At 47.8% G+C, this 27,944-nt stretch overlaps 1 protein-coding gene across 3 annotated transcripts; it reads left to right on the top strand.

Moving 5' to 3' along the window:
* Positions 1-21: 21 nt before the first annotated feature.
* LOC111151735 (RAD51 paralog D) lies at positions 22-22,443 on the top strand. 3 transcript variants are annotated; one of them, XM_022509902.1, is made up of 10 exons: positions 23-191; positions 532-593; positions 790-908; positions 10,039-10,120; positions 10,375-10,509; positions 11,030-11,125; positions 16,374-16,464; positions 16,589-16,659; positions 19,656-19,820; positions 19,987-22,443. In XM_022509902.1, exons 1-10 carry the CDS (start codon positions 56-58, stop codon positions 20,128-20,130), a joined length of 1,101 nt encoding a protein of 366 aa, XP_022365610.1. In that variant the 5' UTR covers positions 23-55; the 3' UTR covers positions 20,131-22,443. The 3 variants fall into 3 exon arrangements, with proteins under 3 accessions (XP_022365611.1, XP_022365612.1, XP_022365610.1); XM_022509903.1 differs by lacking the exon at positions 11,030-11,125 and having other exon boundaries at positions 22-191; XM_022509904.1 differs by lacking the exons at positions 790-908; positions 10,039-10,120; positions 10,375-10,509 and having other exon boundaries at positions 22-191.
* The last annotated feature ends 5,501 nt before the right edge of the window (positions 22,444-27,944 follow it).

Here is a 27,944-nt window from a genome sequence, read left to right as displayed (position 1 = left end):
CCCCGCGGCAGCTCCCGAAAGAGGCACCACGGGGCGTGAGGCGAGAGCCCGGCGGATGCCCCCGGGACAAGCATCCCCGAGCGCGGCGCCCCCGGGACCCCCAGGGAACATGGGCGTGCTCAGGGCCGGGCTGTGCCCGGGCCTCACCCAGGACACGGTCGGGCAACTGAGGACCCGCGGGATCAGGACAGGTGACCGCGTGCGCGCCACCCAGCTGGGCCCAGCGCGGACGGGGCGTGTCCCGCACCGGCTGACCCGGGCGGGGCCGTCCCCTCCGCGCTCCGTTCCGCACCTCTCGGGAGAGGCGGGAAGGCGGGAGGAGGACCATCCGAGCCCCCCGGGGAGGGCAGAACCCCTACGCAGGTGCTGGGCGCCTCGCCAGGACCCCACGTCTCTGTGCTTTTACTGAGACCGCCTGGGACGTCCTGTCCCGAGGTAGAACCGTCACTCCGCTTTAGGTAGCCGAAAAGCCAAGTGTGGAAAGACCGGGCCTCCCTACCTACCAGTCAGCCGCTTGGGTCTTGTTTTCAGTGGTGGACCTGGTTTCCGCAGACCTAGAGGACGTAGCCCAGAAATGTGCCTTGTCTTACAAGGTGAGCTGCCCATCTCCACGCTCCAAAGCTGAGTGAGTCCAGATGCTCACCCCCGAGCCAAAGGAGCCAAGGGTTCCCCTAGGTTGATAAGTAGGGTGGGGGAGCGTATGAGACCCTGGGATGCCCCCTCCTCTGGCCGGCCATTGCTGAGAAGCGTCCCCGACCCCACCCTGAGTTGCCCCTGCCCCTTCCGCAGGCCCTGGTTGCCCTGAGAAGGGTGTTGCTGGCCCAATTCTCAGCCTTCCCCTGCAATGGCGCTGATCTGTACGAGGAACTGAAGACTTCCACTGCCATCCTGTCCACTGGCATCCAAAGGTTTGTATGTGTACTTGGAGAGGAAGGTGAGAGGCTGGAGGACAGGACTGCCTCCACTGTGGCCCCTTATGCCTGAATCTAGAGAGAGCAGGGTTTTTCAAGCAGTGGTGGGGGCAGCATGGACCAATGGTCAGGACTTCTGAGTTCTCTTACCCTATAACTGCGTTTCTCGACTTCACACTCCTCTAACATTTTGGGATTTGTAATTACTTGGTTGGGATGGGGGTAAGAGGGGTCTGTCCTGTGCATTATAGGGTTTATGGCCACATCCCTGGCCTGTGTTGACTAAGACACCAGTTGTACCTGTCTTCTCCCCATGATGTGTCAACTAAAAACATCTTCAGATGTTGCCAGGTGAACCCGAGCAAAGTTGCTTCTGATGGAGAACCACTATTCTATAACACAAGATGTCAGTATTTCATTATTACTCAAGACATCAGAACAACTCTGGTCTGGCCCTGCCTCCCACTTCACTTAAGGACAGGGCAGGACAACGTGGCAGGACTGATAACACACCGAGTGCCTCCTGGGTACCGGCCACGGACATTAAGTTATATAATCTCCTCAGTGACCCTGCACGTTAGTGATTATTAACCAAACTTGAGTTTAGCCCAAGAGGTTGGAGGGGCGAGGAGTGCGGGGGCGGGAGCAGCCCTGAGATACTCGATCAGAACTGGGTGCGTTCCCCACACTCAGCAGCAAGAGGGGCCAAGAGAGTTTTCATGGGGGAGGACTTCGATTCTGCTGTGTTGTTGGGAGAGGGAAAGCATTGGAAGACAACAGCCAGTTTCCCGTCAAGGGAGTCTGACCTCTTTCCCAGCCTGTGTGTGCGGAAGTTGATGAGGAACTCTGCCACCAGCAAGGTCTCTGGATTGGTTTGGCCCTTGCTGTTCCCCTGACACGTTCTCCTGGCAAGGTTCACGCAGCATGGGGCTTGCTTCTCCCGGGTGGGGGGCCAGGTCTTACCCCATCAAACACACCCTTTGTCTACTAGGTGCCAGATATGTGCACATGATGGGTGTACAAGTCTGGCACAGTTCCTGAGCTTCATGAGCGTGGGGTCTAGCGGGTAGATAGAAGAGCAGGTGAGGGGCGCCTGGGTGGCTCAGTAGGTTAAGCCTCTGCCTTCGGCTCAGGTCATGGTCCCAGGGTCCTGGGATGGAGCCCCGCATGGGGCTCTCTGCTTGGCAGGGAGCCTGCTTCCCCCTCTCTCTCTGCCTGCCTCTCTGCCTACTTATGATCTCTCTTTCTGTCATGTAAGTAAATAAAATCTTAAAAAAAAAAAGAGCAGGTGAGCAGGAGAGGGGTGGAAGCGTGTGTGGTGGCAGCAGAAGGAGGGACTGATAGACCCGAAGCAGACCTGTCCTGGGGGCTTGGCGAGCTTATGAAAACCAACATAGGCAGAGGAAGCACTTAAGGAGCAATCCAGGGGTAAGGGGGCAGGATTGCGGCCATTGTGGGTCAATGCAAGGGAAATCAGAGTGGTTCCAGAAAGCTCTGTGGGGGAGGCAGGCCCTCTCCGAGCGCCTACGGAGAACCTGGCCCTGAGCTCGCGCTTTGCAGCACATGATTTCATTTTTTTTCTCCACCACCACCAATGAGCGAGTGACAGTCAAACTCAGCCATTGGAGAGATGAGGAAACTGAGGCTTAGGTTAAGTGCTTGCTTAAGTTCTCTTGGCTAGTAAGTGCGAGGCCAGGTGCTTGGGGTTATATCTGTCACGCTCCTGACTCTGCCTTGCCTGCCCTGTTGCCTCTCTCCTAGTGGGAGGCCGGAATGAGCAGGGAGCTGTCGGCACAGGGCAGAGGTGTGCAGGGCGGACTGGACGGGGGAGGCCTGTGGGAGAGGCTGAGGGAGATGGCAGTGCTGGGGCCTGTGAGTCCGATCCAGGGCAGGGAACATGCAGGAGAGGTGTAGAAGAGGTGTGAAATGCCTTACTAGCTGGTGGGATGTAGGTGTGAAGAGTCAGATGAGGCGCTAGGTTTCCAGCCCAGCTCTCAGTGTTCCGTGGACACTGGATGGATGTAACTTTTTTGAAAGGTAGGTAGGGAGTTACATAGACATTTCAGAAATAATTCATTCACTCAAAGTAAACGAGCTTTTTCATAGTGGGTCATCTCAGAGCCTGGTGTGCACTGTGAGTCTTTACAAGGACCCTAGAGTGTGAAGTGTACCTTGCAGGAAGTTACTGGTGGAGAGAAGTGGTTCTGTGAAAGCTGGAGCTGTGTCTCGTTCATCTCCGTATCTCCCTCATTTTATTTACTTATTTTTTTAAACGCCTGCCTGCCTGCCTTCTTCCTTCCTTCCTTCTTTCCTTCTTTCTTTCTTTTAGATTTTATTTATTTGACACAGAGAGAGTGAGTGAGCACAAGCAGGGAGAGCTGCAGATGGAGGGAAGGGGAGAAGCAGGCTTCCGCACTGAGCAAGGAGCCCGACGTGGGGCTCCATCCCAGGACCCTGGGATCATGACCTGAGGCGAAGGCAGATGCTCAACCAGTTGAGAAACCCAGGTGCTCCTGTATCTCCCTCATTTTAGAGGAAGGCCTTCAGGAAATAGGGAGTATTTAGGCTATGTTGGAATGAATGGCCAAAAAAAAACTAAAAGCCAATTCTAAAGGATCAGTCCCAGAAATCGGTTGTATTCAAAGCAGGTGGTAAGACCCAGGTGTGGTTTTGCTGCAAAAGGCAGGTGGGGCGGGGGGCGGGAGGGGTTGTCTCTCCACTGAGTTAGAGGTGATCGATAGTGGTCCTCTGGACAGTAGGAGAAGTGACACAGGAATACAGGTGAGGGGGATTTGGGAATTCCTTCTGCAGCGTCCTCACAGCCAAGAATGAGGTCAATTTTTGTTTGGAGAGTCAACGCCAGTGGGTTAGGCCAGGCTACACATTAGAATCATCTGGGCGGTTAAGAAATATTTATGCCGGGGGGCGCCTGGGTGGCTCAGTGGTTTAAGCCTCTGCCTTCGGCTCAGGTCATGATCTCAGGGTTCTGGGATCGAGTCCCGCATCAGGCTCTCTGCTCGGCGGGGGGGCCTGCTTCCTTCTCTCTCTCTGCCTGCCTCTCTGCCTACTTGTGATCTCTGTCAAATAAATAAATTAAAAAAAAAAAAAAAAAAGATTTATGCCGGGGTGCCTGGGTGGCTCAGTGGCTAGGCCTCTGCCTTCGGCTCGTATCGTGGTCTCAGGGTCCTGGGATCGGGTCCCATGTCGGGCTCTCTGCTCAGTGGAGAGCCTGCTTCCTCCTCTCGCTCTCTGCCTACTTGTAATCTCTGTCGGATAAATAGATAAAATCTTAAAAAAAAAAAAAAAATTTATGCCTGGGTCCCACCCATTCTGACTCTAGGCCAATGGTTCCCAAACTTGTCCACACAATGGAATCACTTGGGGAGGGGTGTCTGCCTGGCTCAGTCAGTAGAGTGTGTGACTCTTGATCTTGGGGCTTTGAGTTCAAGCCCCATGCTGGGTGTAGAGATTACTTAAAAATAAAATCTTAGGGGCACTTGGGTGGCTCAGTTGGTTAAGCATCTGCCTTCACCTCAGGTAATGATCCTGGGGTCCTGGGATGGAGTCCTGAGTCAGGCTTCCTCCTCTGCGGGAAGTCTGCTCCTCCCCCCACAAATAAATAAATTAAATCTTAAAATAAAATAAAATCTTAAAAAAAAAGAATCACTTGGGGAATCTTTAAACATCCTCAAAGGTCATGCCTCTTACAGACCAATTAAATCACATTCTCTGAGAGGGATGGGACACAGGGATCAATAGTGTTTGAAGTTCCCAGTGATTCCAATATGCAGACAGGTTTGGGAACCGCTAATACAAGCTTCTTTTTCAAAACTGCTCTCCTGATTTTAATATGCAGGCAGGATCGAGAATCACTAGTCTAGCCTAGTGGTTTTCAAATGTGGAAATGCATCTATACCACCTAGAGGCCTTGTTGAAACTTCTACATTCTCCATTTTCTGATGCGGGGGCGGGGGGGGGAGGTGAGTGAGAGTTTGCATTTCATGCCAGTTCCTAGTGCTGCTGCTGTTGGTCTGGGGAACCACACCAGGAGAACCCCTGCTGTGCTGGAGCTAGGGATTGTCTGATCCCAAGGGGAGAAGCCACAGGCCTGGAGTGGTGACAGGAACGATTTGACTGGCAGGGACCTGTGCTTACAATCATGGGGTCCTTGGAATTGGAATCAATTCCTGAGGTGCTGCTTGGCATGCACAGAAGGGTCATGGGAGGTCGTCAAGAACTGTTTAGGGTACTAGACCCCATGAAGCTGTTTGCAGGGCTGGAGAAGGGATACGTGAGGCCAGGATGCAGAGCTGTTGGTAATGGGGTGTGGTTTAGGGGAAGCTGCTTCAGCCCACATTTGGGTGGGGAGTGCAGTGTGGTTAGTGGCCCGTTTCTTTTGCGATGGTTCGAGGACAGAACATGGATTTGGAATTGGCTGTGTCTTGACTTTACCCGAAGGCTTCCACGGCCAGAATGTCGACAATATAGGAACCAAATAACTAAATACTACTGTTCTACCACTTGTTCCTCTAGGAACATTTATTGTGTCTCCCCTGTGTTTCTAGCATTGAGCCAATGTCCTTGCCCCTGGGTGCTCTGGGCCAAATGGGAAGAGAGACAAAAACAAGCACATAGAAAATAATCACCAACCCCCAGAACGGAGTGAATTCAGCACGGCCGCAGGATACAAGATCAGCACATAAAAATCAATTGCGTTTCTATATACTCAAAACAAACCTGTGGAAATGGAAATTAAAACATAATACCATTTACAGTTGCTCCGAAGAAAATGAAATACTTAGGTCTAAATCTAACAGAGCAGGTATAGGAGCTGTGTGCTGAAAATTAAAACTTGCTGATGGAAGAAATCAAAGACGACCCAAATAAATGGAGAGACAAACTGTATTCATGGATTGAAAGACTCAGCATAGTAAAGATGTCAATTCTCCCCAAATTGCCCTATAAACGTAAAGTAGTACCTACCAAAGTCCCAGCAGACTTTTTTTTTTTTGGTGAAAGTAAGATTTATCCTAATAATTACCTGGAAAAAAAGCCAATGACCTTGAATTGCTAAAACATTTTTGAAAAAGAATAAAGTTGGAGGACTCAGTCTGCCAAACATTCTTACTATAAAGAAGGAATCAAGATAGATATGGTATCGGCCAAGTGAAAGAGAAATAAATCAGCGGAGTCACATAAAGAACCTAGCAATAGACCTACAAATACGTCCAACTGAATTTTTTTTTAAGATCTTAAGTAATCTTGAAAAAAAAAAGATCTTAATCTTTATACCTAATGGGGGGCTCAGACTCACAACCCTGAGATCAAGTTACATGCTCCTCAAGCTGAGCCAGGCAGGCACCCTAAAACTGTCAAGCTTTTAGAACAAAAGGAAGAAAATCTTTGAGAACTAGGGCTAAGTGAAGGGTTCTTAGACTTGACACCAAAAGTGTCATTAATAAAGATAAAATTTTTAATCAAAAAACAAAATTAAGGATGAATTCAGAATTAAAACTTTTGCTCTGCAAGAGAGAAAAAGACAAGCTGTAGAGTGGGGAAAATATTTGCAAGCCACCAAGGACTTCCATCTAGAATATAGAATTCTTAAGGGGCACCTGGGTGGCTCAGTTGGTTAAGCATCTGCCTTCGGCTCAGGTCATGATCCCAGGGTCCTGGGGATCGAGCCCCACATTGGGCTCCCTGCTCAGTGCAGAGCGTGCTTATCCCTCTCTCTCCCTCTCTCGTGTTCCCTCTCTCACAGGAAGTGTCTTCCTTCTGCTCAGGTCATGATGGGATCGAGCCCTGCATCAGGCTCCCCGTTCATCGGGAAGCCTGCTGCTTCTTCTCCCACTCCCCCCTGCTTGTGTTCCTGCTCTCTCTATGTCTCTCTCTGTCAAATAAATAAATAAAATCTTTATAAATAAATAAAAATCTCAAAAATAAAGTGAATAAATAAAATCTTTTTTTAAAAAGCATGAGATAGGGGCACCTGGGTGGCTCAATGGGTTAAGCCTCTGCCTTTGGCTCAGGTCATGGTCTTAGGGTCCTGGGATCGAGTCCCGCATCGGGCTCTCTGCTCAGCAGGGGGTCTGCTTCCCTCTGTCTCTCTGCCTGCCTCTCTGCCTACTTGTGATCTGTCTCTCTGTCAAATAAATAAATAAAATCTTAAAAAAAAAAAAAGCATGTGATATATAACTACATACCTATCAGAATAGCCACACCAAAAAATGGTGACAAGACCAAATGGTGGTAAGCATGTGGAGAGACTGGATTACTCATTCATTGCTAGTGGGATAGTAACGTGGCATAGCCACTCAGGGAAGCAGTTCATAGTTTCTTATAAAATTAACATGTGCTGCAGCCATCAAAAAAAATGGAATCTTGTCATTTGCAATGATGTGGATGGAACTGGAGGATGTTATGCTAAGAGAAATAAGTCAATCGGAAAGACAGTTATATGATCTCACTGATATGTGGAATTTAAGAAACAAGGCAGAGGATCATAGGGGAGGAGAGGAAGAAATAAGACAAGATGAAACCAGACAGGGAGACAAACCATAAGAGACTCTTAATCATAGGAAACTAACCAAGGGTTGCTGGAGGATGGGGGTGGTAATGGGGTAACAGGGTGATGGACATCGGGGAGGGTATGTGTTGTAATGAGCACTGGGTATTATATACAACTGATGAATCACAGACCTGTACGGCTGAGACAAGTATTACATTATATGTTAATTAATTGAATTTAAATTAAAAAAAAGAAATGAAAATTAACATGTGCTTACAGTACAACCCAACAGTTGTGTTTTTTTTGTTTTTTTAATTTTTAGAGATGGGGAGAGGCGCAGAGGGAAAGATAATCTTTTTTTTGTTTTTAAGATTTTATCCATTTGACACAGAGAAAGAGAGACAGCACAAGCCAGGGGACTGCAGAGGGAGAGGGAGAAGCAGGCTCCCCACAGAGCAGGGAGCCCTATGTGGGTGTAAATCCCAGGGCCCCAAGATCATGACCTGAGCTGAAGGCAGATGCTTAACTGACCTAGGCACCCAGGCACCCAGGGAGAGAGAATCTTAAGCAGACTCCATACCCAACACGGGGCCCTATGCTGGGCTCAATCTGACAAACCTGAGGTCATGACCTGAGCCAAAATCAAGAGTTGGGACACTTAATCGACTGAGCCACCCAGACACCCCCTAAATATTTTATTTTTATGTAATCTCTATACCCAACATGGGGCTCGAACTTCCAGCCCTGAGATCAAGAGTCCCAGGCTCCAGTGACTGAGCCAGCCAGGTGTCCCCTGGCAGTTGTAGTCTTAGACATTTATTTATTTATTTGTTTGTTTGTTTGTTTATAAAAGATATCTTTTTTTTAAAGATTTTATTTATTTATTTGACAGAGATCACAAGTAGGCAGAGAGGCAGGCAGAGAGAGAGGAAGGGAAGCAGGCTCCCTGCTGAGCAGAGAGCCTCAATTTGGAGCTTGATCCCAGGACCCTGAGACCATGACCTGAGCCGAAGGCAGAGGCTTAACCTGCTAAGCCACCCAGGCGCCCCTTAGGCATTTATTCCAGAGAAATAAAAACAGGTTTACACAAAAACCTGTACACAAATGATTACAGCGATTTGATTCACAATTGCCCCAACCTGGAAGCAGCCAAAACAGACTTCTGTGAGTGAATGGTTGAATAAACTTGGTGTGTCTGTACCATGGGCTGCTTCTCAGCAATAAAAAACAACAGCTATGGAAACAGCAACATGGATAGATCTCAAGGGAATGATGCTGAGCAAAAGAAGCCAGCCACAACGGCTACATGCAGTGTGGTTTTGTGCACGTAACATTCTTGAAGTAACATCATGACAGAGGTAGAGAACAGATGGGTGGTTGCCAGGGATTCAGGGTGGGATGGAGGGGTGTAGCTATAGCAGGGTGGGCAGGGGAGACATGTAGTGATGGAAATACTCTGTATCTTGCTTGCGGTTGTTGCGTGAACGTACATGTGTGATAAGATTGCATAGAACTGGGGTGCCTGGGTGGCTCAGTTGGTTAAGCCTCTGCCTTTGGCTCAGGTCATGATCTCAGGGTCCTGGGATCGAGTCCCGCTTCCCCCGCCTCTCTGCCTACTTGTGATCTCTCTGTGTCAAATAAATAAATAAAATCTTTAAAAAAAAAAAAAAGATTGCTTAGAACCGTACACACACACACATACACGGAACACGGGAAGTCTGGATAAGCTCTGTTGATTGCACTGTGGTTGGCTTGCAATGTGCAGTACAAGAGGTCACCATTAAGGAAAGGGAGGGGAAGGGTATATGGGACCTCCCTGTACAATCTTTTTTTTTTTTTTTTTTTGGCAACTTCCTATGAATCTATAATTATTTCAAAAAATTTAAAAAATGACAGGGGGTTGGGTGCATGGGTGGCTCAGTGGGTTATAGCCTCTGCCTTCGGCTCAGGTCATGATCCCAGGGTCTTGGGATCGAGCCCCGCATCGGGCTCTCTGCTTAGCAGGGAGCCTGCTTCCTCCTCTCTCTCTGCCTGCCTCTCTGCCTACTTGTGATCTCTGTCAAATAAATAAATAAAATCTTAAAAAAAAAAAAATGACAGGGGCACCTGGGTGGCTCAGTAGGTTAAGTGTCTGCCTTTGCCCCAGGTCATGATTCCAGGGTCCTAGGATTGAGCCCCACAGTGGGCTCCCTGCTCTTTGGATGTCTACTTCTCTCCACGCTCCACCCCCCAACTCCATCTCTCGCTCTTTTTCTCTCTCAAATAAATAAGTAAAGATCTTTAATAAGTAAATATCATAACAAATAAATAATGACAAATTATGGGAAATGCTATCAAGGAAACCCTTAAGGGATTAAGATCCAGAATGGAAGGAGGACCCTTTGCTGGGATGGCAGAGACCTCTGTGGAGAGCGGAGTGATCTTCCGGCTGAGAGCGAATGGATGAGGAGGGGCCCAAGGCAGAGCTTATACCTGTGCCCTCTTTCCCTAGGGATGTTCAGACCATCTCTGGACAGAACCCAGGCTTGGGAAGCAGTGTCTTGCTTTTTCTTCTTGGTTCCTATTCCCCTCTGTTCCCTCCAGTCTGCTGGGTTGATTCTCTTCCTCCTCTTTCACCAGCCTGGACAAACTGCTTGATGCTGGTCTCTACACTGGAGAAGTGACTGAGATTGTAGGAGGCCCAGGTAGTGGCAAAACCCAGGTACGTGGGCAGCCAGCAGCTGGGAGGACATGGGGACGGGGGAGGTGGGAAGGTGGGTGCATCGCTCTGGATCCCTGGGGAAGCTTCTGCCAATGTACTTGTGATTCAGAGAGAAGATAGGTGGTGAGGAGTGGGGCTTGAACTTGAGCTTGGCCCATTCGCGTCAGTGGGATCTGGACAGGATTTGGTGGGGGGAATTCCCATTCTGGGCCCTCTTTGGGGGCTCACATTCTCCCAATGCCTCATCTCTTCAGGTGTGTCTTCGTGTGGCTGCAAATGTGGCCTACAGCCTGCAGCAGAATGTTCTGTACATTGATTCCAACGGAGGACTGACAGCCTCCCGTATCCTCCAGCTACTTCAGGCCAGGACCCCAGACGAGGAGCAGCAGGTGAGGGCAGGAGGCTTGAGTACCTTCAAGGTTCCGATACAGAAAGACCTCATTATCCCTTATGTTGCCTGAATTTTGGGCATTTGGACGAACAGTCATTTCTGGCTTTGAAACCACGCTGTTCTATTAATTCTTCCTGTATTCTTCCAGTGTCCCATTAGGACATTATCCCAGCATGGATGGTCCCCACACTGATCTTCCAGGTGACCCAGCTCCTTGCACACCCTAATTCAGGGCTGGCAAGCACACAGCATCTGTGTTTCCTTCCTATTTCTTGCATGGCAGACATTCCTAACCAGACCTGCCATACTTTGACCCTGAACTCTGACTTGGCTTTACAGCGCGGCACCCAGAAGGCCACCACCGTGAGAACTGGCCCAGGAGACAAAGCCCATCTGCTAGCTTGGACTGGAGTCCTTATGTCTAGGTTTCTTGTTCAGCTTTAAAATCCCTCTTTATCTTGCTTGAGCCCCTGCTCCCTCTTATCCAAAGCCCCTTCTTCACCTTGCCACGCCCTTAGGCAGGAGCCCTCCAGAGGATCCAGGTAGTGCGTGCGTTTGACATCTTCCAGATGTTGGCCGTGCTGCAGGACTTCCGAGGCGCCGTGTCCCAGCAGGTGAGCCTGTTGTTCTGCCCCTCCCTGCTTCACCTAGCTTGTGGAATGCTATCTGCCAGGGGGCAGGTGGCCTAGGACAGACTGGCAAAGCAGATGTGCCATCTGGTGACTCTAGCTGTGCCTGCCACTGCCAGGGTGGGATTCCCGTGTGCTTAATCCATTCCTGAGTGCCTCACTGTTTTCCTGCCCATCCCCACTGAACAGTAAGACCCTTGATGCAAGGATCAAGTCATATTCATTTCTGCATTCATCCTCCCTGGATCGGCAAAGATTACTTTCAGCTGCAAGTAAGAGAGGCTGTGTGACAGGCACTTGAACCTTGAGGACATTTAATTACCTCACATGAGTCTGGAATGGGCAGGTCCGTGGTATCAGGGCTCTAGGCTGGTATGTCTGATTCTCTTGCTCTTCCCCCTCATAACTGCAAAATGGCTGCTATAGCTGTCGGCATCATGTCTTCCCACATCAACACCCATATTCGGGGCAGTAATAGATGGCCCCTTTTTCTGCCTTCTTCCGTTTTATCAGGAAAGAAAATCTTTCTCCAGAACCCACTAGTAGACTTCGCCTTATGTCTTGTTGGCCAAAACAGAGTTTTGTGTGTATCTTAGACTAGGGGTTGGGCCCACCTTCCATGATGTCAGATTTCTGCCCTCTACCTGAACACATCCAGAATCCTGTTAACAAGGAAGAGGGGCTTAGAGTGGCATTTGGGTTGGTACCCCCTACACCTGCTGGGTGCCTAGACAGGATTTGGTGCACTGATTTATAGGCTATTAGATTTAGAAAGACATCTTGGAGGGGCGCCTAGTTGGCTCAGTGGGTTAGAGCCTCTGCCTTCAGCTTGGGTCGTGGTCTCAGGGTCCTGGGATTGAGCCCTGCATCGGGCTCTCTGCTCAGCGGGGAGCCTGCTTCCATTCCACCCTCTGCCTACTTGTGATCTCTGTCAAATAAATAAATAAAAATCTTAAAAAAAGAAAGAAAAGAAAAGAAAAGAAAGACGTCTTAGAATAGCTCAATTCATGTTAAACTTTCTCTGACCCCAAAGGGTTACATGTTCCTATGGGCATACCTGGGATGGTATGTAAAGTAATGATTTTTACAAACTTTGGAACACTTAATAGTTGAACAGAAACTTGCCGTAGGAGCAGTAGCTTATTATGACCCATGTGTGTTGAGACATGAAGTCAAGTAGCCCTGATCTAATCCAACCCTCTCATTTCTGGGGATGAGGAGAATGAGGACCAGAGAAGTTTAGTAAGTTGCTCAAAGTCACTGCATAGTTAGGATAAGAACTAAATCTCTCAACTTCCAGGTCAAATGACTTGTGTTTTTTTACTGGAAGACCATTAGGATAGTATATATTCTATTATTGAATAACAAGTTATCACAAACATAATGACTTAACACACTTATTACCTCACAGTTTCCATGGGTCATTAGTCACATAGCTTAGCTGGGGCTTCTGCTTAGGATCTTAATAGTCTGTAATCAAGATGGCAGCCAGGCTGTGTTCTTTTAAAAAAAAAATTTTTTTAAGATTTTATTTATTTATTTGACAGAGAGCCATAGCGAGAAAGGGAACAGAAACAGGGGGAATGGGAGAGGGAGAAGCAGACTTCCCGCCAAGCAGGGAGCCCAATGCAGGGCTTGATCCCAGGACCCTGGGATTATGACCTGAGCCAAAGGCAGATGCTCAATGGGTGAGCCACCCAGGTGCCCCTTCTTAAAAGATTTTTAAAAATATTTTATTTATTTATTTGAGAGAGAGCGAGAGTATGAGCAGAGGGGTGGGGTAGAGAGAGAGGGAGAAGCAGACTCCCTGCTAAGCAGGGAGCCCAATGTAGGACTTGATCCCAGAACCCTGCGATCATGACCTGAGCTGAAGGCAGATGCTTAACCGACTGAGCCACATAGGCGCTCTGGACTGTGCTCTTATCTGAAGACACAACTGGGGAAGAATCCGCATACCAGTTCACTGGGGTTGTCACCAGGACTCATTTCTAGTGGGTTCAGTGTCTTGTTGGCAGTTGTCCAGGCTCCCACTGTTCTCTGCCCTGTGGCCCTTTCCATAGGCAGTTCACAGCATGCCCACTTGCTTCATCAAAACAGCACAAGAATGAGAGCAAGGGGTGCGTGGGTGACCCAGTCGGTTAAGCCTCTGACTTCAGCTCAGGTAGTGATCTCAGGGTCCTGGGATCGAGCCCCTCACTGGGCTCTGTGCTCCTTGGGAAGTCTGTTTCTCCCACTCCCTTTGCTCCTCCCCTCACTTACGCTCTCACTCTCTTTCCTTCTCCCTCAAATAACTTAAATTTAAAAACAAAAAAGTGAGAGCAAAATGGAACATGTAGTTTCATGTTACATAATGTAATCTTGGGAGCAATGTCCTTTGCCATGAGGCAGACTCATCAAGACAGTCCAGCACCTCTGACACTGTATTAGTCAGAAGCCAGCCACAGGACTCGCCTGCAGTTGGAGGAGGGGATTACACAAGGGCTCAAACACCTGGAGGTGGAGGTCAAGGGGCCGCTTTAGGGTCTGTCCCCCACGGATGACCTGATAGCTCCATAGTTACCAGCAGTGAAAGCCTGGCTGTCCACATTTTAGCCAGAGATTTTAACCTGCTCTCTCAGACTGAGGAAGAGCTAAGCTGATTTCAGTTTTAGCTTCTCTTCCTTTCAGCCATCCTCTCCTAGACGAGCGGATGGCTGAGAGTCAGTAACTGGACGATGAAGGAAAACATGCAAAAGACCAGATAATGCTGAATAACCATGATCTGGGCAGCATGAAGTGAGAAAGAAAGTTGTGGAAACAAGTAGCAAATGACTTGGATAATAAAGAGTAAGGGAGATTAGGTACAAGAAACTAGGATGATGCTTATGCGTGTGTGGAGAAAAAGATGGTGGTTTTAAGAGATGGCTGTCTATATAATCTGTATTTGGAACTGCTTGAAATGCGGAAGATGAGGCCTAGAGGCATGATCTAGAAGGAGACTGAAGTAAAGAGAAGGCTAACCCCTTCAGCACAGGAAGTTGGAAATTAGGGAAGTAAGCAGAAGAAGGAAAGGAGGAGCCTGGCAAGATGATGGTGGGGGAGGCTGACTGTGAGAGAGACGGCTGCTAAGCAAATTCAGGACTGGGGGTGCCTGGGTGGCTCAGTCGGTTAAGTATCCCACTCCTTTTTGTTTTGTTTTGTTTTGTTTTGTTTAAGATTGATTTATTTGTGAGAGAGAGTGTGCAAGAGAGAACAATTGGGGAGAGGGGTGGGGAGAGAGAGACAGAAGATCCCAGAGCATCTCCACTGAGCAGGGACTCCAATGTGGGGCTAGATCCCAGGACCCCGAGATCATGACCTGAGCTGAAATCAAGAGCTGGCTGCTTAACCAACTGAGTTACCAAGCATCCCAAATGTCCCACTCTTTTTTTTTTTTTTAATTTTATTTTTTATAAACGTATAATATATTTTTATCCCCAGGGGTACAGGTCTGTGAATCGCCAGGTTTACACACTTCACAGCACTCACCATAGCACATACCCTCCCCAATGTCCATAAGTCCACCCCCCCTCTCCCAACCCCCCTCCCCCCCATCAACCCTCAGTTTGTTTTGTGAGATTAAGAGTCACTTATGGTTTGTCTCCCTCCCAATCCCATCTTGTTTCATTTACTCTTCTCCTACCCCCTTAACCCCCCATGTTGCATCTCCTCTCCCTCATATCAGGGAGATCATGTGATAGTTGTCTTTCTCCGATTGACTTATTTCGCTAAGCATGATACCCTCTAGTTCCATCCACGTCGTCGCAAATGGCAAGATTTCATTTCTTTTGATGGCTGCATAGTATTCCATTGTGTATATATACCACCACATCTTTATCCATTCATCTGTTGATGGACATCTAGGTTCTTTCCATAGTTTGGCTATTGTAGACATTGCTGCTATAAACATTCGGGTGCACGTGCCCCTTCGGATCACTACGTTTGTATCTTTAGGGTAAATACCCAGCAGTGCAATTGCTGGGTCATAGGGTAGTTCTATTTTCAACATTTTGAGGAACCTCCATGCTGTTTTCCAGAGTGGTTGCACCAGCTTGCATTCCCACCAACAGTGTAGGAGGGTTCCCCTTTCTCCGCATCCTCGCCAGCATCTGTCATTTCCTGACTTGTTAATTTTAGCCATTCTGACTGGTGTGAGGTGATATCTCATTGTGGTTTTGATTTGTATTTCCCTGATGCCCAGTGATGTGGAGTACTTTTTTCATGTGTCTGTTGGCCATCTGGATGTCTTCTTTGCAGAAATGTCTGTTCATGTCCTCTGCCCATTTCTTGATTGGATTATTTGTTCTTTGGGTGTTGAGTTTGCTAAGTTCTTTATAGATTTTGGACACTAGCCCTTTATCTGATATGTCATTTGCAAATATCTTCTCCCATTCTGTCAGTTGTCTTTTGGTTTTGTTAACTGTTTCCTTTGCCCAAATGTCCCACTCTTGATCTCACCTCAGGTCTTGATCTCAGGGTCCTGAGTTCAAGCCCCGCATTTGGCTCCACTCTAGGTGTAAAGCCTGCTTTAAAAAAAATTCTTGGGGCACCTAAGTGACTCAGTTGGTTGAACATCCAACTCCTGATTTCGGCTCAGGTTGTGATCTCAGGGTTGTGGGACAGGGCCCCGCATTGGGCTCTGCATTCAGTGTGGAGTCTGCTTGTCCTTCTCCCTCTCTCTTTCTCCTTCCCCTATGCATGGGCTCACACTCTCTCTAATAAATAAGTAAGTAAGTAAATTAATAGATAAGTAAAATCTTTAGGGAAAAAAAAATCTTAAAAACATAATACAGGGCTGGGAGCCTGGCTGTCTCCATGGGTATTGCATGCGACTCTTGATCTCGAGGCTGTGAGTTCAAGCCCCATGTTGGGTGTAGAGATTACTTTAAAAATACCTTAAACAAAGAAAAGAAAGAAAGAAAATTCATGACTGGGGCCAGAGAACTTGGATTAGGGATTTTTCAAATTTAATTATTTTGGTGTATCTGCGATGTCCTGTGATTTAAACACCCTCTATCCACCCAAGTCTTCAGTAAAATCCATTATACCTACAAACAGAGATGGGGGGAAAAGACCTGAAATTCCATGAGGCCTGCACAGTTATATTTGGGGTTGGAGAACTTATTTCTTACCTGTGTCTGATAGAGGAGCAAGCTTGCTCTATAATGGACCCTCTCTAGAGGCCAACTGGTTTATGGCATCTGCTTCTCCCCAGGTGAGCAGCGCCTCAGCGACTGTGAAGGTGGTGGTTGTGGACTCAGTCACTGCGGTGGTCTCCCCACTTCTGGGAGGTCAGCAGAGGGAAGGTAAGAGGTGCGGCAGAGCCCAGGGTCCAGGACGTCATCTAGCCTCCCACCTTTGGAATCCAGTCCCCGATCAGCCCAATCCCAGGTGCCCTGCTGCCCTCGCCCTCTGCTTCTCCTTCTCCAGGTTTGGCCTTGATGATGCAGCTGGCTCGAGAGCTGAAGACCCTGGCCCGGGACCTGGGCGTGGCAGTGATGGTGAGGAAGTGCACTTGACGGCTTGCTCGTCTTATCTCTGCTCCCTGGGCTTTGCCGAGGGGGGGGGGAACAAGAATTTGATTTCCAGTTCCAGCTGTTTACTTTCCTTAAATGCCAGCTTAACCCCCAACATGGTCCTTTAGGACAGGATCTTAGCCCAACTTCCCTGGGCCATCAAGAGCCCTAGACTGGGACGGGATCAGACATAAATAGCCAAGGGGTCAGGGATAGTCTTGGTTTTCTTCTTACTCTAAGACAGGTTTATTGAGGAATAATTCACACACAGTGACTTTTTCCTCATATGAAGTTTGGCCAGCGGATACTAAGCTATGTATCTTGTTACATGGCACAATCAAGATCTAGAATATTTGGTCATCCAGAAAGGTCCCCAAGCCCCAGACAACCACTAATCCTGTTTCTGTCCCAATACTTTTGCCTTTTCCAGTGCTTCATAGAAAGGAATGTTTTTGCTTTCAAGGTAAACTTTTCTGCTTACTGGAGACTGTTTAAAAAGTCTGTATGCAGGGGCGCCTGGGTGGCTCAGTGGGTTAAAGCCTCTGCCTTCGGCTCAGGTCATGATCCCAGGGTCATGGGATTGAGCCCCGCATGGGGCTCTCTGCTCGGCAGGGAGCCTGCTTCCTCCTCTCTCTCTCTGCCTCCCTCTCTGCCTACTTGTAATCTCTGTCTGTCAAATAAATAAATAAAATCTTTAAAAAAAAAAAAAGTCTGTATGCTTCTCATAGGGTAAAAAATAGTTAAATATAGGAGTCAAATTTATAGTAAGTCTCCACATCCACAGAAAACATATTAATATTTTTATATATCTCCATAGGACCTTTTTTCTGCCATATATACATATACTTTTAACCAGCTTTCCAATTAAACTCTAAGCTTGTTTTAAAAAAAAAACAAAAAAACCTCATCTCATTCCATTTCCCTGTCTTTAAATAGATGCTTTAAGAATGCCATTTTTAGCAGTTACATATTTTATTTAATACCTGTGTTACAGGGGTCAGCAAACTTTTCTGTAAAGGGCCGGAGAGTAAATGGTCGAGGCTTTGTGGCCATATGGTTTCCGTCACAGCTACTCTGCTCCGCCAAGGTTGCGTGAGAACAACCACAGACAGTCCCTAAACAGAGGGCATGGCTATGTTCCAGCCAAACTTGACTTTCAGAAATAATTTTGGGGCCACAGTTGGTGTGTCGGGAGTAGTTTGCCAACCCTGGTGTCCCATAATGGTCTGTTTCCTGATTGTGAGCCTGTAGTTCGTTACCGGTTTTCCTCTTTTATTTTCTTAATTTTAATTTTTTAATTTTTAAAAAAGATTTTATTTATTTATTTGACAGAGAGCACAAGCAGGGGGAGCAGCAGGCAGAGGGAAAGGGAGAGGCAGGCTCCCCACTGAGCCGGGTGCCTGATGAGGGACTTGATATCTGGACCCTGGGAACATGACCTGAGCTGAAGGCAGATGCTTAACCAACTGAGTACCCAGGCACTCCTGGTTTTCCTCTATTTTAAGTAAAATTCTGGGGTGCCTGGCGGCTCAGTCAATTAAGCATTAGACTCCTGATTTCGGCTCAGGTCATGATCTTGGGGTCGTGAAATTGAGCCCCACATTGGGCTTTATGCTCTGCAGGGAGTCAGCTTTAGATTCTCCCTCTCCCTCTACCCCTCAGCTCTGCTCACACACTTGCTCTCTCTCTAAAATAAATAAATAAATGTTTAAGTAAAACTCCAGTGAACACCCTGATACCCAAATTTCTTTGTACATTTCATATTATTTTCTCAGACTCCTAAAAGTGTAATTACAGAGTCAGGGATAACCACATTTTTAAACTAATTTAATTTTAAAAAATACTTTATTTATTTATTTGAGAGAAAGAGAACCAGAGAGAGAGAGAGAGAGCACGAGTCAGGGGGTGGGGGGTGGGCAAAGGGAGAGGGAGAAGCAGACTCCCAACTGAGCAGAGAGCCTGATGTGGGACTCAATCCCAGGACCCTCAGATCACATCCTGAGCCAAAAACAGACACTTAACCACCTGAGCCCCTCAGGCACCCCCAAAATACATACATTTTTAAGTGTGTAGATACGATATCGCCAAATTTCCAGGAAGGTTATACTAATTTGTACACCCACCAGCAGTGTTCTTTTAGTTTTATTTTTTTTTTTGAAGATTTTATTTATTTATTTGACAGAGATCATAAGTAGGCAGAGAGGCAGGCAGAGAGAGGGGGGGAAAGCAGGCTCCCCGCTGAGCAGAGAGCCTGATGCGGGGCTCGATCCCAGGACCCGGAGACCATGACCCAAGCCTAAGGCAGAGGCTTTAACCCACTGAGCCACCCAGGCGCCCCACTTTTAGTTCTTAAGTCGAGTCCCAGGGCCTCCCTCTCCTGACTTCAGGCTGTGTATGTTCACCTGCTTGTGGCTCTTGCTTAGGCAGTGGGGACTCAGTGATGAACAAGCTGCAGCCCCCTGCCCCCGGTTGGGGGTGCCGGTGGGGAGACTTGTCATCAAGAGGATGCCGTGAGGCTCCGGTTGTCCACCTATGGCTATGCTGGGCAGAGGAGAACTGACTGACCAGATTACAACCTCCCTTTCAAAGCTCCCACGACCCCCTACATACAGATGCCACAAGGGCTGGGTGGATGTAGTCTCAGAATGCCTGTCCCCTGGGTTGGGGGTGTAGGAGGTGCGAGCCCACCTCTCCCTTCCCTCCAGCGAAGTGCAGACAGTGCTGCTTATTCCCAAACCCGTGGCCCATGACTTTCTGCTGGAGTCAAGCCTGACGCGTGGTAATTTCATGGAAAGAGTGGAGCGCTAGTGGGGACCCAGGGTTCTAGTTCCAGATCCGCTGTCAGTAACTCAGGGAACCCGGAGGAAGTCCTTTCTCTGTGCTGGGCCTCAGTTTTCCCACTTGTAGAATGAAGCAGCAGGAACAGATAACCTCTATACCAGCATGATCGATCTGGAAGTCTTTGCTGCTTTTTGCCTTAGGTAACCAACCACATGACCCGAGACAGGGACAGTGGGGATCTCAAACCTGCCCTTGGACGCTCCTGGAGCTTTGTACCCAGCACCCGGATTCTCCTGGACATTGAGGAAGGAGCAGGAGCATCGGGCAGTTGGCGCAGGGCACGTCTGACCAAATCTCCCCGTTTGGTGAGCTGGCCGCAGGGGAAAGCCAAGAATTTGGGCCCTTGAGGGTGTTTGTGTGCCCAGATGTCTCACGGAGGGATTCTTGGATGCTGGGACCCAGCAACCAAAGAGGCTGCCTGCTCCAGTTGCTTAACTCAAAAACTTACCCTTCCCTCCTGTCTTTTTCCAGCCAACAGGTTTCCAGGAGGTGGTAGACATTGGGACCTGGGGGCCTCCAGAGCAGAGCCCAGCGTCCCAAGGGAGATCAGATAGGACTGTGCTGTTGATTGGGAAAAGCCGGGGACATCAAGCGCCCCACCTCTGTGCACGCTAGCAGCTGCTGTTCACTGTCACCCAACACTTGGAACTGTAGGAGAAGCTCTCAGGCTGGACGGAGGAGACATCTCTGTTTCTTCAGCCTCTCTTTCTGTGGCAAGAGAGGACGCTGTGTTGGAAGGACCCAGAAACTCATGCCGGTCCCAGGTTTTCTTCCTTGTTTTTATCATGTATGTTTCCATGGGAGCTGAGTTCACCTTGGCCTCTGGCCTCTGTGAAGAGGCCTGCTAGAGACCAGACAGAACCCTTTGTGTCACCATGGTACCCGCGTTCCATCCTCATGCAGTGACTGAGCCCAGAAGCCTCTGGGCTCTCTCTCTCTCTTTTTTTTTTTGTCCCTGTTTTTCCATCTGTAAGATGGACATCCCTTTCCCCTAGCGTTGTCTTTTAGTTTCGGGTAGAAGTGACCTTGCAAAAGCAAAGCCCTTCTTTATCTATGTCCTGCCCTTAAAAATACAAACAGGAAATTCCCTGAGCCCCAGAGCCACCTGATTTCCCCCCAGAAGGGTGTTTTTCAGTTTCCCCCAGTGAGGTTCCAAAGAATGGTTCTTCCTTTTTTTCCTCTTGCTGATTTGGTTTCACGCACCTGCGTGCATCACCGTGACTAGGTGAGACTGGGAACTCGCTGCAGTCCCAGGGATATAATTTAACAGGAAGGGAGAATGTGGCCCTGGTGAACCCAGCTACTTGTTTATTATGCATGGTGCCCTGTAGGGCCCCTCCACAGTATAGAGTAGCCAGAGGTGCTGAACCATGGCCTTGCCCATAAACAGACAGGAGAGAATTTGCACAGTAAATAGAGCCAGCTGGGAAAATTGATGCTGGCGTAAATAATACATGGCAAATCTAGTCCTTTATGCAGAAATTCATTGCCGGTGGCTCCGAGATGCACTATAATTACCCTTCTCTTCCTGCCAGCTGTACCACAGCCTGGTGCCCTAGTCTGTGAAATAACCCCCCTGTCTGTTAGCGGCACTGTGGCCATCCATCTGAGAGCTGCAGCCCTGTCTGGGGGGTGGGGGAAGAGGAGGACACCAGGGAAAGAAGAATAAAAGGCAAAGTAGAGAAATGATCGGGATTGTTTACTGACCACACTTTTTAGAGGAAGGTCGCCTTTCTCGGTGAGAGAGCCTGTCGTGATTAATAAGTTGTGTCTTGGCTGTAGGAAGGGGCGGGGGGTCAGAGTCCCAGGAGGAAGATAGGACATGAAGACGATGAACATAGCAGAGACAGAGGCCGGAAGCAGGGAGGATCTGAGCAAGCAGCAGACGGGCTCCAGGGTATCCGCCTGCAGGAGGACAGGGGAGGGGAGCCTACGACTGGGGGGGGGGGCTGGCTCTGCTGGCTGCAGAAAGGACCCCAGGAGAAACAAGTCTTCATCTCCTCATTCCGTGAGGGGTTGGAGGATTTCCGCAACCACCGTAGGAAACAGTACAAGTAAGGGATGGCAGATCCCTGCCACGCCCACCTTTTGGGCATTTTGAGCCTCTGGCGGGGGGAGGGTCTCCCCAGTCTCCCCAGCAGTCTTTTTCTGTGGAAGTCGGAGTGTTTTGCGATTTTTCTCCACATGGTGCTCGAGCAACATGTGCTCGAGGTGGAGCCCGGTTGCCCTCTCCGGCCTGGGCAGATCTGCTGTGTTCCCTGTATGCAGGGAGTCGGGACCCTGCAATAATGGGGTTTCAGAGGCCTGTAAAGATCATGTGGCCATGATCACTTAGCAGAAAGGGAAACTGAGGCCCAAAGAGTTGAAGTGACAGTCCCCGTGGTGGTGAAACAGCAGCCAGCACCCAGGACTCCTGATCCTCAAGCCAGGACCCTTTGGGTCTCTGGGCTGCCTATAGTTTCCATCTGCACAGCTCTCTTCCCACAGGGTGCTAACTCCAGCTTAGGGGGCCACGGCCATCACCCAGGTGGCCTTGCTGACATGGGAAGTTGCCCCATTCACTGCTGCTCCAGACCACCTGTGACATTCCTGCAGGACCTTGTCCCTCACAGCTTGCTTCCTCCTCGGACCTTTTTCTCAGACCAGAGCTTTCTCTTGCACTGCCTGCTGCCTCTGCAGATGCCATTTGGGGCACCCTGCCCTGAGCAGTTCCCCTCAGAGGCCTCGGGCCAGGCTGGCTCTCCTTCCCAAGTGCCTCTTGCTCCCTTTGCTTATGTGTCTGCCTCAGTGTCTGGTGCACACTCACCCTGACATCCTCCCTTCTTATGCGTCAGATATGGTCTAGATAGACATCATAACCCCTCACTACCACTCATCTTCCTGTGCGCTTGTCTGCCCATGAGCTCAAGATTCATTTTTTTTTCAAAGATTTTATTTATTTATTTGACAGAGAGACAGATCACAAGTAGGCAGAGAGGCAGGCAGAGAGAGAGGAGGAAGCAGGCTCCCTGCTGAGCAGAGAGCCTGATGTAGGGCTCGATCCCAGGACTCCGGGATCATGACCCAAGCCGAAGGCAGAGGCTTTAACCCACTGAGCCACCTAGGCATCCCAAGATCCATTTTTTTAAAAGATTTTATTTATTTATTTATTTGAGAGAGAGCACAAGTTGGAGGGAGGGGCAGAAGGAGAGGGAGAAGTGACTCCCCACCTAACAGGGAGCCCCACTTGGGGCTCCATCCCAAGATCCTGGGATCATGATCTGAGCTAAAGGCAGATGCTTAACCAACTGAGCCACCCAGGCACCCAAGCTCAAGATCCATTTTAAGAACCTCCCATTTCAATTTTTCTTTTGCTCTTTGCATAGTCTGGGAGCTCAGTAGTGGTTAACTATATGAGTGGGTGGGCTTTCGTGCATTTTAAAGACGGCAAAGGAGGAATGCAGGAATGTTTTTCTCCTGATCTAGATAGTCATGAAGTCCCCAAAGTCTCTTTTTATGTCTTTATAGAGAGGACGCTTGTATGTCCCAGGTCTGATATTAGACAAATTTAATGTTGGGTCCCTACTACAGACTAGCACTTGAGGACTAAGTCAGGCACCTGAACTCCCACAGACTCTCAGGCAGAAGGTCCATGTGTCATTGAGGCTGCTGTCTGCTGCAAATAAAAAAACCTGGCTTAGAGGCTTCAACAATAAGGACATTGTCTCCAGTTACCTGAAGTCCAAGGTTGGCTCATTCAGTGGCTCAGTGTGAAGGGGGTTTAAAGCCCCCTTTCTTTTTCTGCTGTGCTCTCCTTTTGTGTTGGTTTTGTCTTCAAGCTCATTCTCATTAAAGCCTGGGTGTAGCCATTCTGAGCATCAATCCAGACATGACAATGTCTACAGGCAGGAACATGGTTCTTGTGTCCCTTTAAATTAAAACTCAGCTTCTAATCAAAGCAGACTTACCTCATATCTTATTAGTGCAGAATTGCTTCTTGAACCCACATCTAAATCCTGGCAAGGGAAATTGCTCTGTGATTGGCTCAGCTCAACTAGAAAATAGCCCAGGAGCTGGGGCTGGGGATAGGCTTTCCTTAAGTTTGTGCTATGGCCATTGGAAGGAAATGGGGGTGCTACCAGAAAGGAGGGAGTTGTATGGAGGAATTGGACATCAAGTGGGCGACCACTAGTGTCTGCCATAGACCAGAGGGCAAGTTTATCAAGGCTTTCATGTGCATAGGCCCTTTGTACGCGTCTCATTTAGATCTTAGGACAGCCTTGTAGCATGGGAAATCATTCCATTTTATAGACTTTAGGAGTCTAGTAAGGCTGAGGACACAAGGCTAATAAGTGGCAGCACCAGAATCCAAACTCAAGTTGTCTCATTCAAAACCCTACTTCTTTCCTTCCTCATGCTGTCTTCAGCTGTTAATATGTAACTGTCTTGATAAAATTCTCTTTTATGTTTTGCCCAGCTAGTAGCCAAGGCTACACATCTTGACCTTTTCTCAGCTCACCATAAAAGCTGGATCAGGGATCTACTTTATCAGCTCTTTCCAATTTCTCCTAGGGAATTTATGAGGGGAGTGACATAACATGGAGAAGGGAGATATCGTTGGTATTAAAGTGAATTGGAGGGTACCTGGCTGGCTCAGTTGGGAGAGCATATGCATCTTAATCTCGGTGTCATGGGTTGGAGTCCCATGCTGGGTGTAGAGATCGCTTAAATAAGTAAACAAACAAACAAACTTTAAAAGAAATAAAGTGAACTGGAGGTTTAGGGGAAATAAATCTGAATAAAAAATAATGGTTGGGGCATCTCGATGGGTCAGTCAGTTAAGCGTATGCCTTCGGCTCAGGGCATGATCTCAGAGTCATTGGGCTCCCTGCTCAGCTGGGAGTCTGCTTCTCCCATTCCCTCTCCTCTTCCTCCCTACTCTAAATAAAATCTTTTTAAAAAAATGGTCAAAACAAACAAAACAACAACAAAAACAATGGTCTATGGGTTCCTGAGATGTGAGCCAGGAGGAGCTAAGGGATTTAGAAATGTGCATATCCTACTAGGTTTTTGCTGTGTTCTGGCATGGAATAGTAATGGATAGTTAATACTGTCCAATGTGGTATTTTGGGGAAGGGCATTGGAGAAGGGTCTATGATGCATGGAGTTTAAAGTAGAGCTAGTTATATCATTCATCAAAGCTTACCCTCGGGGGGTGCCTGAGTGGCTCAGTTGGTTGGGCATCTGCCTTCAGCTCAGGTCATGATCCCAGGGTGCTGGGATTAATCCCCGAGTCAAGCTCCCTGCTCAGAGGGGTTCTGCTTCTTCCTATCCCTCTGTCCCTCCCCTTCCTCATGCTCCCTCTTTCTCTTTCTCGCCAATAAATAAATAAAATCTTTAAAAAAGGTTACCCTCAAAAATGTGTTTTTCTCATTTTTTTCTTTTTTTATTGCACTGGCTGGACTAACTTAAGATACTAAGTCAAATAGAAGCACTCATGGCCATTGTTCTGACTGCTGTTTCCAATATTTTATCATTAAGGTTCTGCAGGTTCCCTGTAGTTACCTTTTATCAAGGTAGAGACTGCACTGTGTCTCCTGCTTATCCTATAGAGGGAGGCCAGGTACTGGCCATGACTTTGGCCACGCACAGAGCTCTCTCTCCCAGTCAATGGAAGGTGGAAGGTCTGTGTGTCCTGGAGCTCTACAGCTGCACTTCAGCGGCTGCACTAGTTTGGCGCCTTGATAACCTTTGAACCTTAGCCCCTCTCTGCCCCCCCCCCCCCTGCAGTTTCTGCGTGTAACAGCCTTAACTGAAGCCTGGGTTTTGCCAGAAGACAATGGGCCCATGTGGAAAATAATACAAAATCAAGGAACAAGATTTTTTAATTTTTTAAAAGATTTTATTTATTTGAGAGCGGGAGAGAGCGAGAGAGTGAGAGAGCACAAGCAGGGGGAGCAGCAGAGCTAGAGGGAGATCAGCGGGGAGCCCCAGGAAAGCCTCAATCCCAGGACCCTGGGATTGTGACCTGAGCCAAAGGCAGATGCATAACTGACTGAGCCACCCAGGCGCCCCAAGGAATACAATTTTTTTATATTTCAACTAACTCAGTCTTAGCTCTGACACTTACTTGGTGTCATTGGATGAATCACTTAGACTCTTTAAGCCTGTTTCAACTACCATGAAATGGGGAAGATAATGCTCACTGCATAGGGGCTTCTGGGTGGCTCAGTAGTGAAGTGGCTGACTCTTGATTTCGGCTCAGGTATATGATCTCAGGGTTGTGGGATCAAGTCCTGCATTGGGCACTGTGCTCAGCGGGAAGACTGCTTGAAGATTCTCTCTCTCCCTCTCCCCCTGCCCTTCCCCTGTTTCTCTAGGATAAATAAATAAATCTTTAAAAATAATAATGCCTGATGGATAGAATTGCTTTAGAGTCATATAGCTTATGTAAAGCCGCAAATACTTTTCCAGTCCTATGACAACTTAATCTCATATGACTGTGAAGCTTCGATGCCTGGAAAGTACTCGTGACAGCTTGCTTCTGTCCAGGCAAGGCCAGCTTCATGGTAGTGTGACCAGTGCAGTTACACAGAGTCTGTGCTTACTTTAGTTCTCTACTGTTGCCATCCTGAAATTCTTTTTTTTTTATTAATTAATTTATTTATTTGACAGACAGAGATCACAAGCAGACAGAGAGGCAGGCAGAGGGAGAGGAAGGGAAGCAAGCTCCCTGCTGAGCAGAGAGCCCCATGTGGGGCTCGATCCCAGGACCCTGGGATCATGACCTGAGCCGAAGGCAGAGGCTTCAACCCACAGAGCCACCCAGGTGCCCCCATCCTGAAATTCTTAATACTTTTTGAACAAGGGTCCCATATTTCGTACTGTGCCCTGCAAACTCTGTAACCAGTCCTGTCTCCAGGAATGAGTAGAAATCTTGTATTGGCCCTTCTATTTGGAAAATACCCTACCACTGATTGCTTAGGGAATAACTCCCTTAGAGAGTTACCTCTTGTAGAAAAATTGGGATTAGCATCTTGTGTCTATTTATCTCTGTTCCATTCTAAGGGAGTCTACACAGCCTCTTTCAGAAAGGAATTCTTTATATTTTACATAATAGGTTCAGAGAAGTTAAGAGGGGGCTGGTGAAATGGAATGATGATTTGGGGTTTGGGATAAGGAAAAGAACGAGGTTCAAAATGCTTTCTGGCCAAATTACTTGGACCAGGTAATGTCTCTGTCTCATTGGTAAAATCTATGCTGCAGTGGAATTATATTTTCCTAACTGGTAAAATTATATGTCTCAGGGGAACTTAACAGGTAATTTATGTAAAGTGCCTCTCACAGAAAGTATGGCACATAGTAGGTGCTCAATCACCATTAATTCTTTCAGCTCGTGCCAGAAGTAACAAAAGTCTGGGCACTAGCACTGACAAGCCATGCTGCTACTAATAAAAGAAATAATATGATTTATTTTTTCACTAGTGTTTGGGGAAAGGCATGTGCTTCATAAATATGTATTGGAAAGTACTTAGCAAATGGGTAGAAATAATAAAAATATGTCAAAGTAAACAGCTCCTATAAATATGTCACTTGGTGGACAAATTAGTGTTTTATTACTACTAAATACTATTGCTTGCCGAAAAGGATTTTAGATTACTTGCACAATGGGTACATTATTGAGTGCCTCTGCAGAAGGGCATGCTAAAGATGAAAAATAGTGATGGTGTTAATGTTAAAGGTGGAGAAAGGAGGAGTGTGGATAAATGCCGCTCTGAGACCTCCTTGCTTCAGTGATATGTACATTATTTAGCAGCATTTCCATTATTTAGCTGTAATATGGACCAGAGGACTCAGACAAAAAAAAAAAAAGACCCCCAGAGGATGTCATGAATCTAGACTCCAGTCATTGGGTCCGGCCAGTGGATTGAGCGTACTTCCCTTTGAAACCGAGCCCTCAGCTTGTAAACTGAGCTTACGAAAACACCTCTGGTCTCACCCCATTCTTGTTCTGGACCTATTAACTTTCTGTGACTATAATTAACACCGAGAGAAAGATCAGGTGGAGAATGCTGTGCCTTAATCACAGGTCACAAATCCATTTCAGCAATGAGAGGATGAACAAAGTCCTGACATCTCAAGCGGGGTGGGGAGAACAGGAGACAATAAATGCCTTCATTGGGGGGGTAAAGCCCTGGAGAGGCAGAGAAGACAGAATTCCATCAAGGAATGTTACCAAAATAGGTAGGAAAAAGATGAGAGGCAGGAGGCCTCTAGAAGGCCAGTCTTTCCATGAATTAATGGGGATGGAAAGACCTGGTTTCAAATTTCAGCTTAGCCTTTTTCAGACTGTGTAGCTTCGGGTAAATTAACCTTCAGATCTTTGTTAATAACACAGGAACAATAGCACTCAGTTTGCTTAGTTGTGAAGATCAGAAATACTTGTAGAG

The sequence above is a fragment of the Enhydra lutris genome, unplaced genomic scaffold (assembly GCF_002288905.1).
Source record: "Enhydra lutris kenyoni isolate GAN:26980312 unplaced genomic scaffold, ASM228890v2 scaffoldscaffold26, whole genome shotgun sequence".
Lineage (NCBI taxonomy): Eukaryota > Metazoa > Chordata > Mammalia > Carnivora > Mustelidae > Enhydra > Enhydra lutris.
This window is presented reverse-complemented; position numbering and strand designations above follow the sequence as displayed.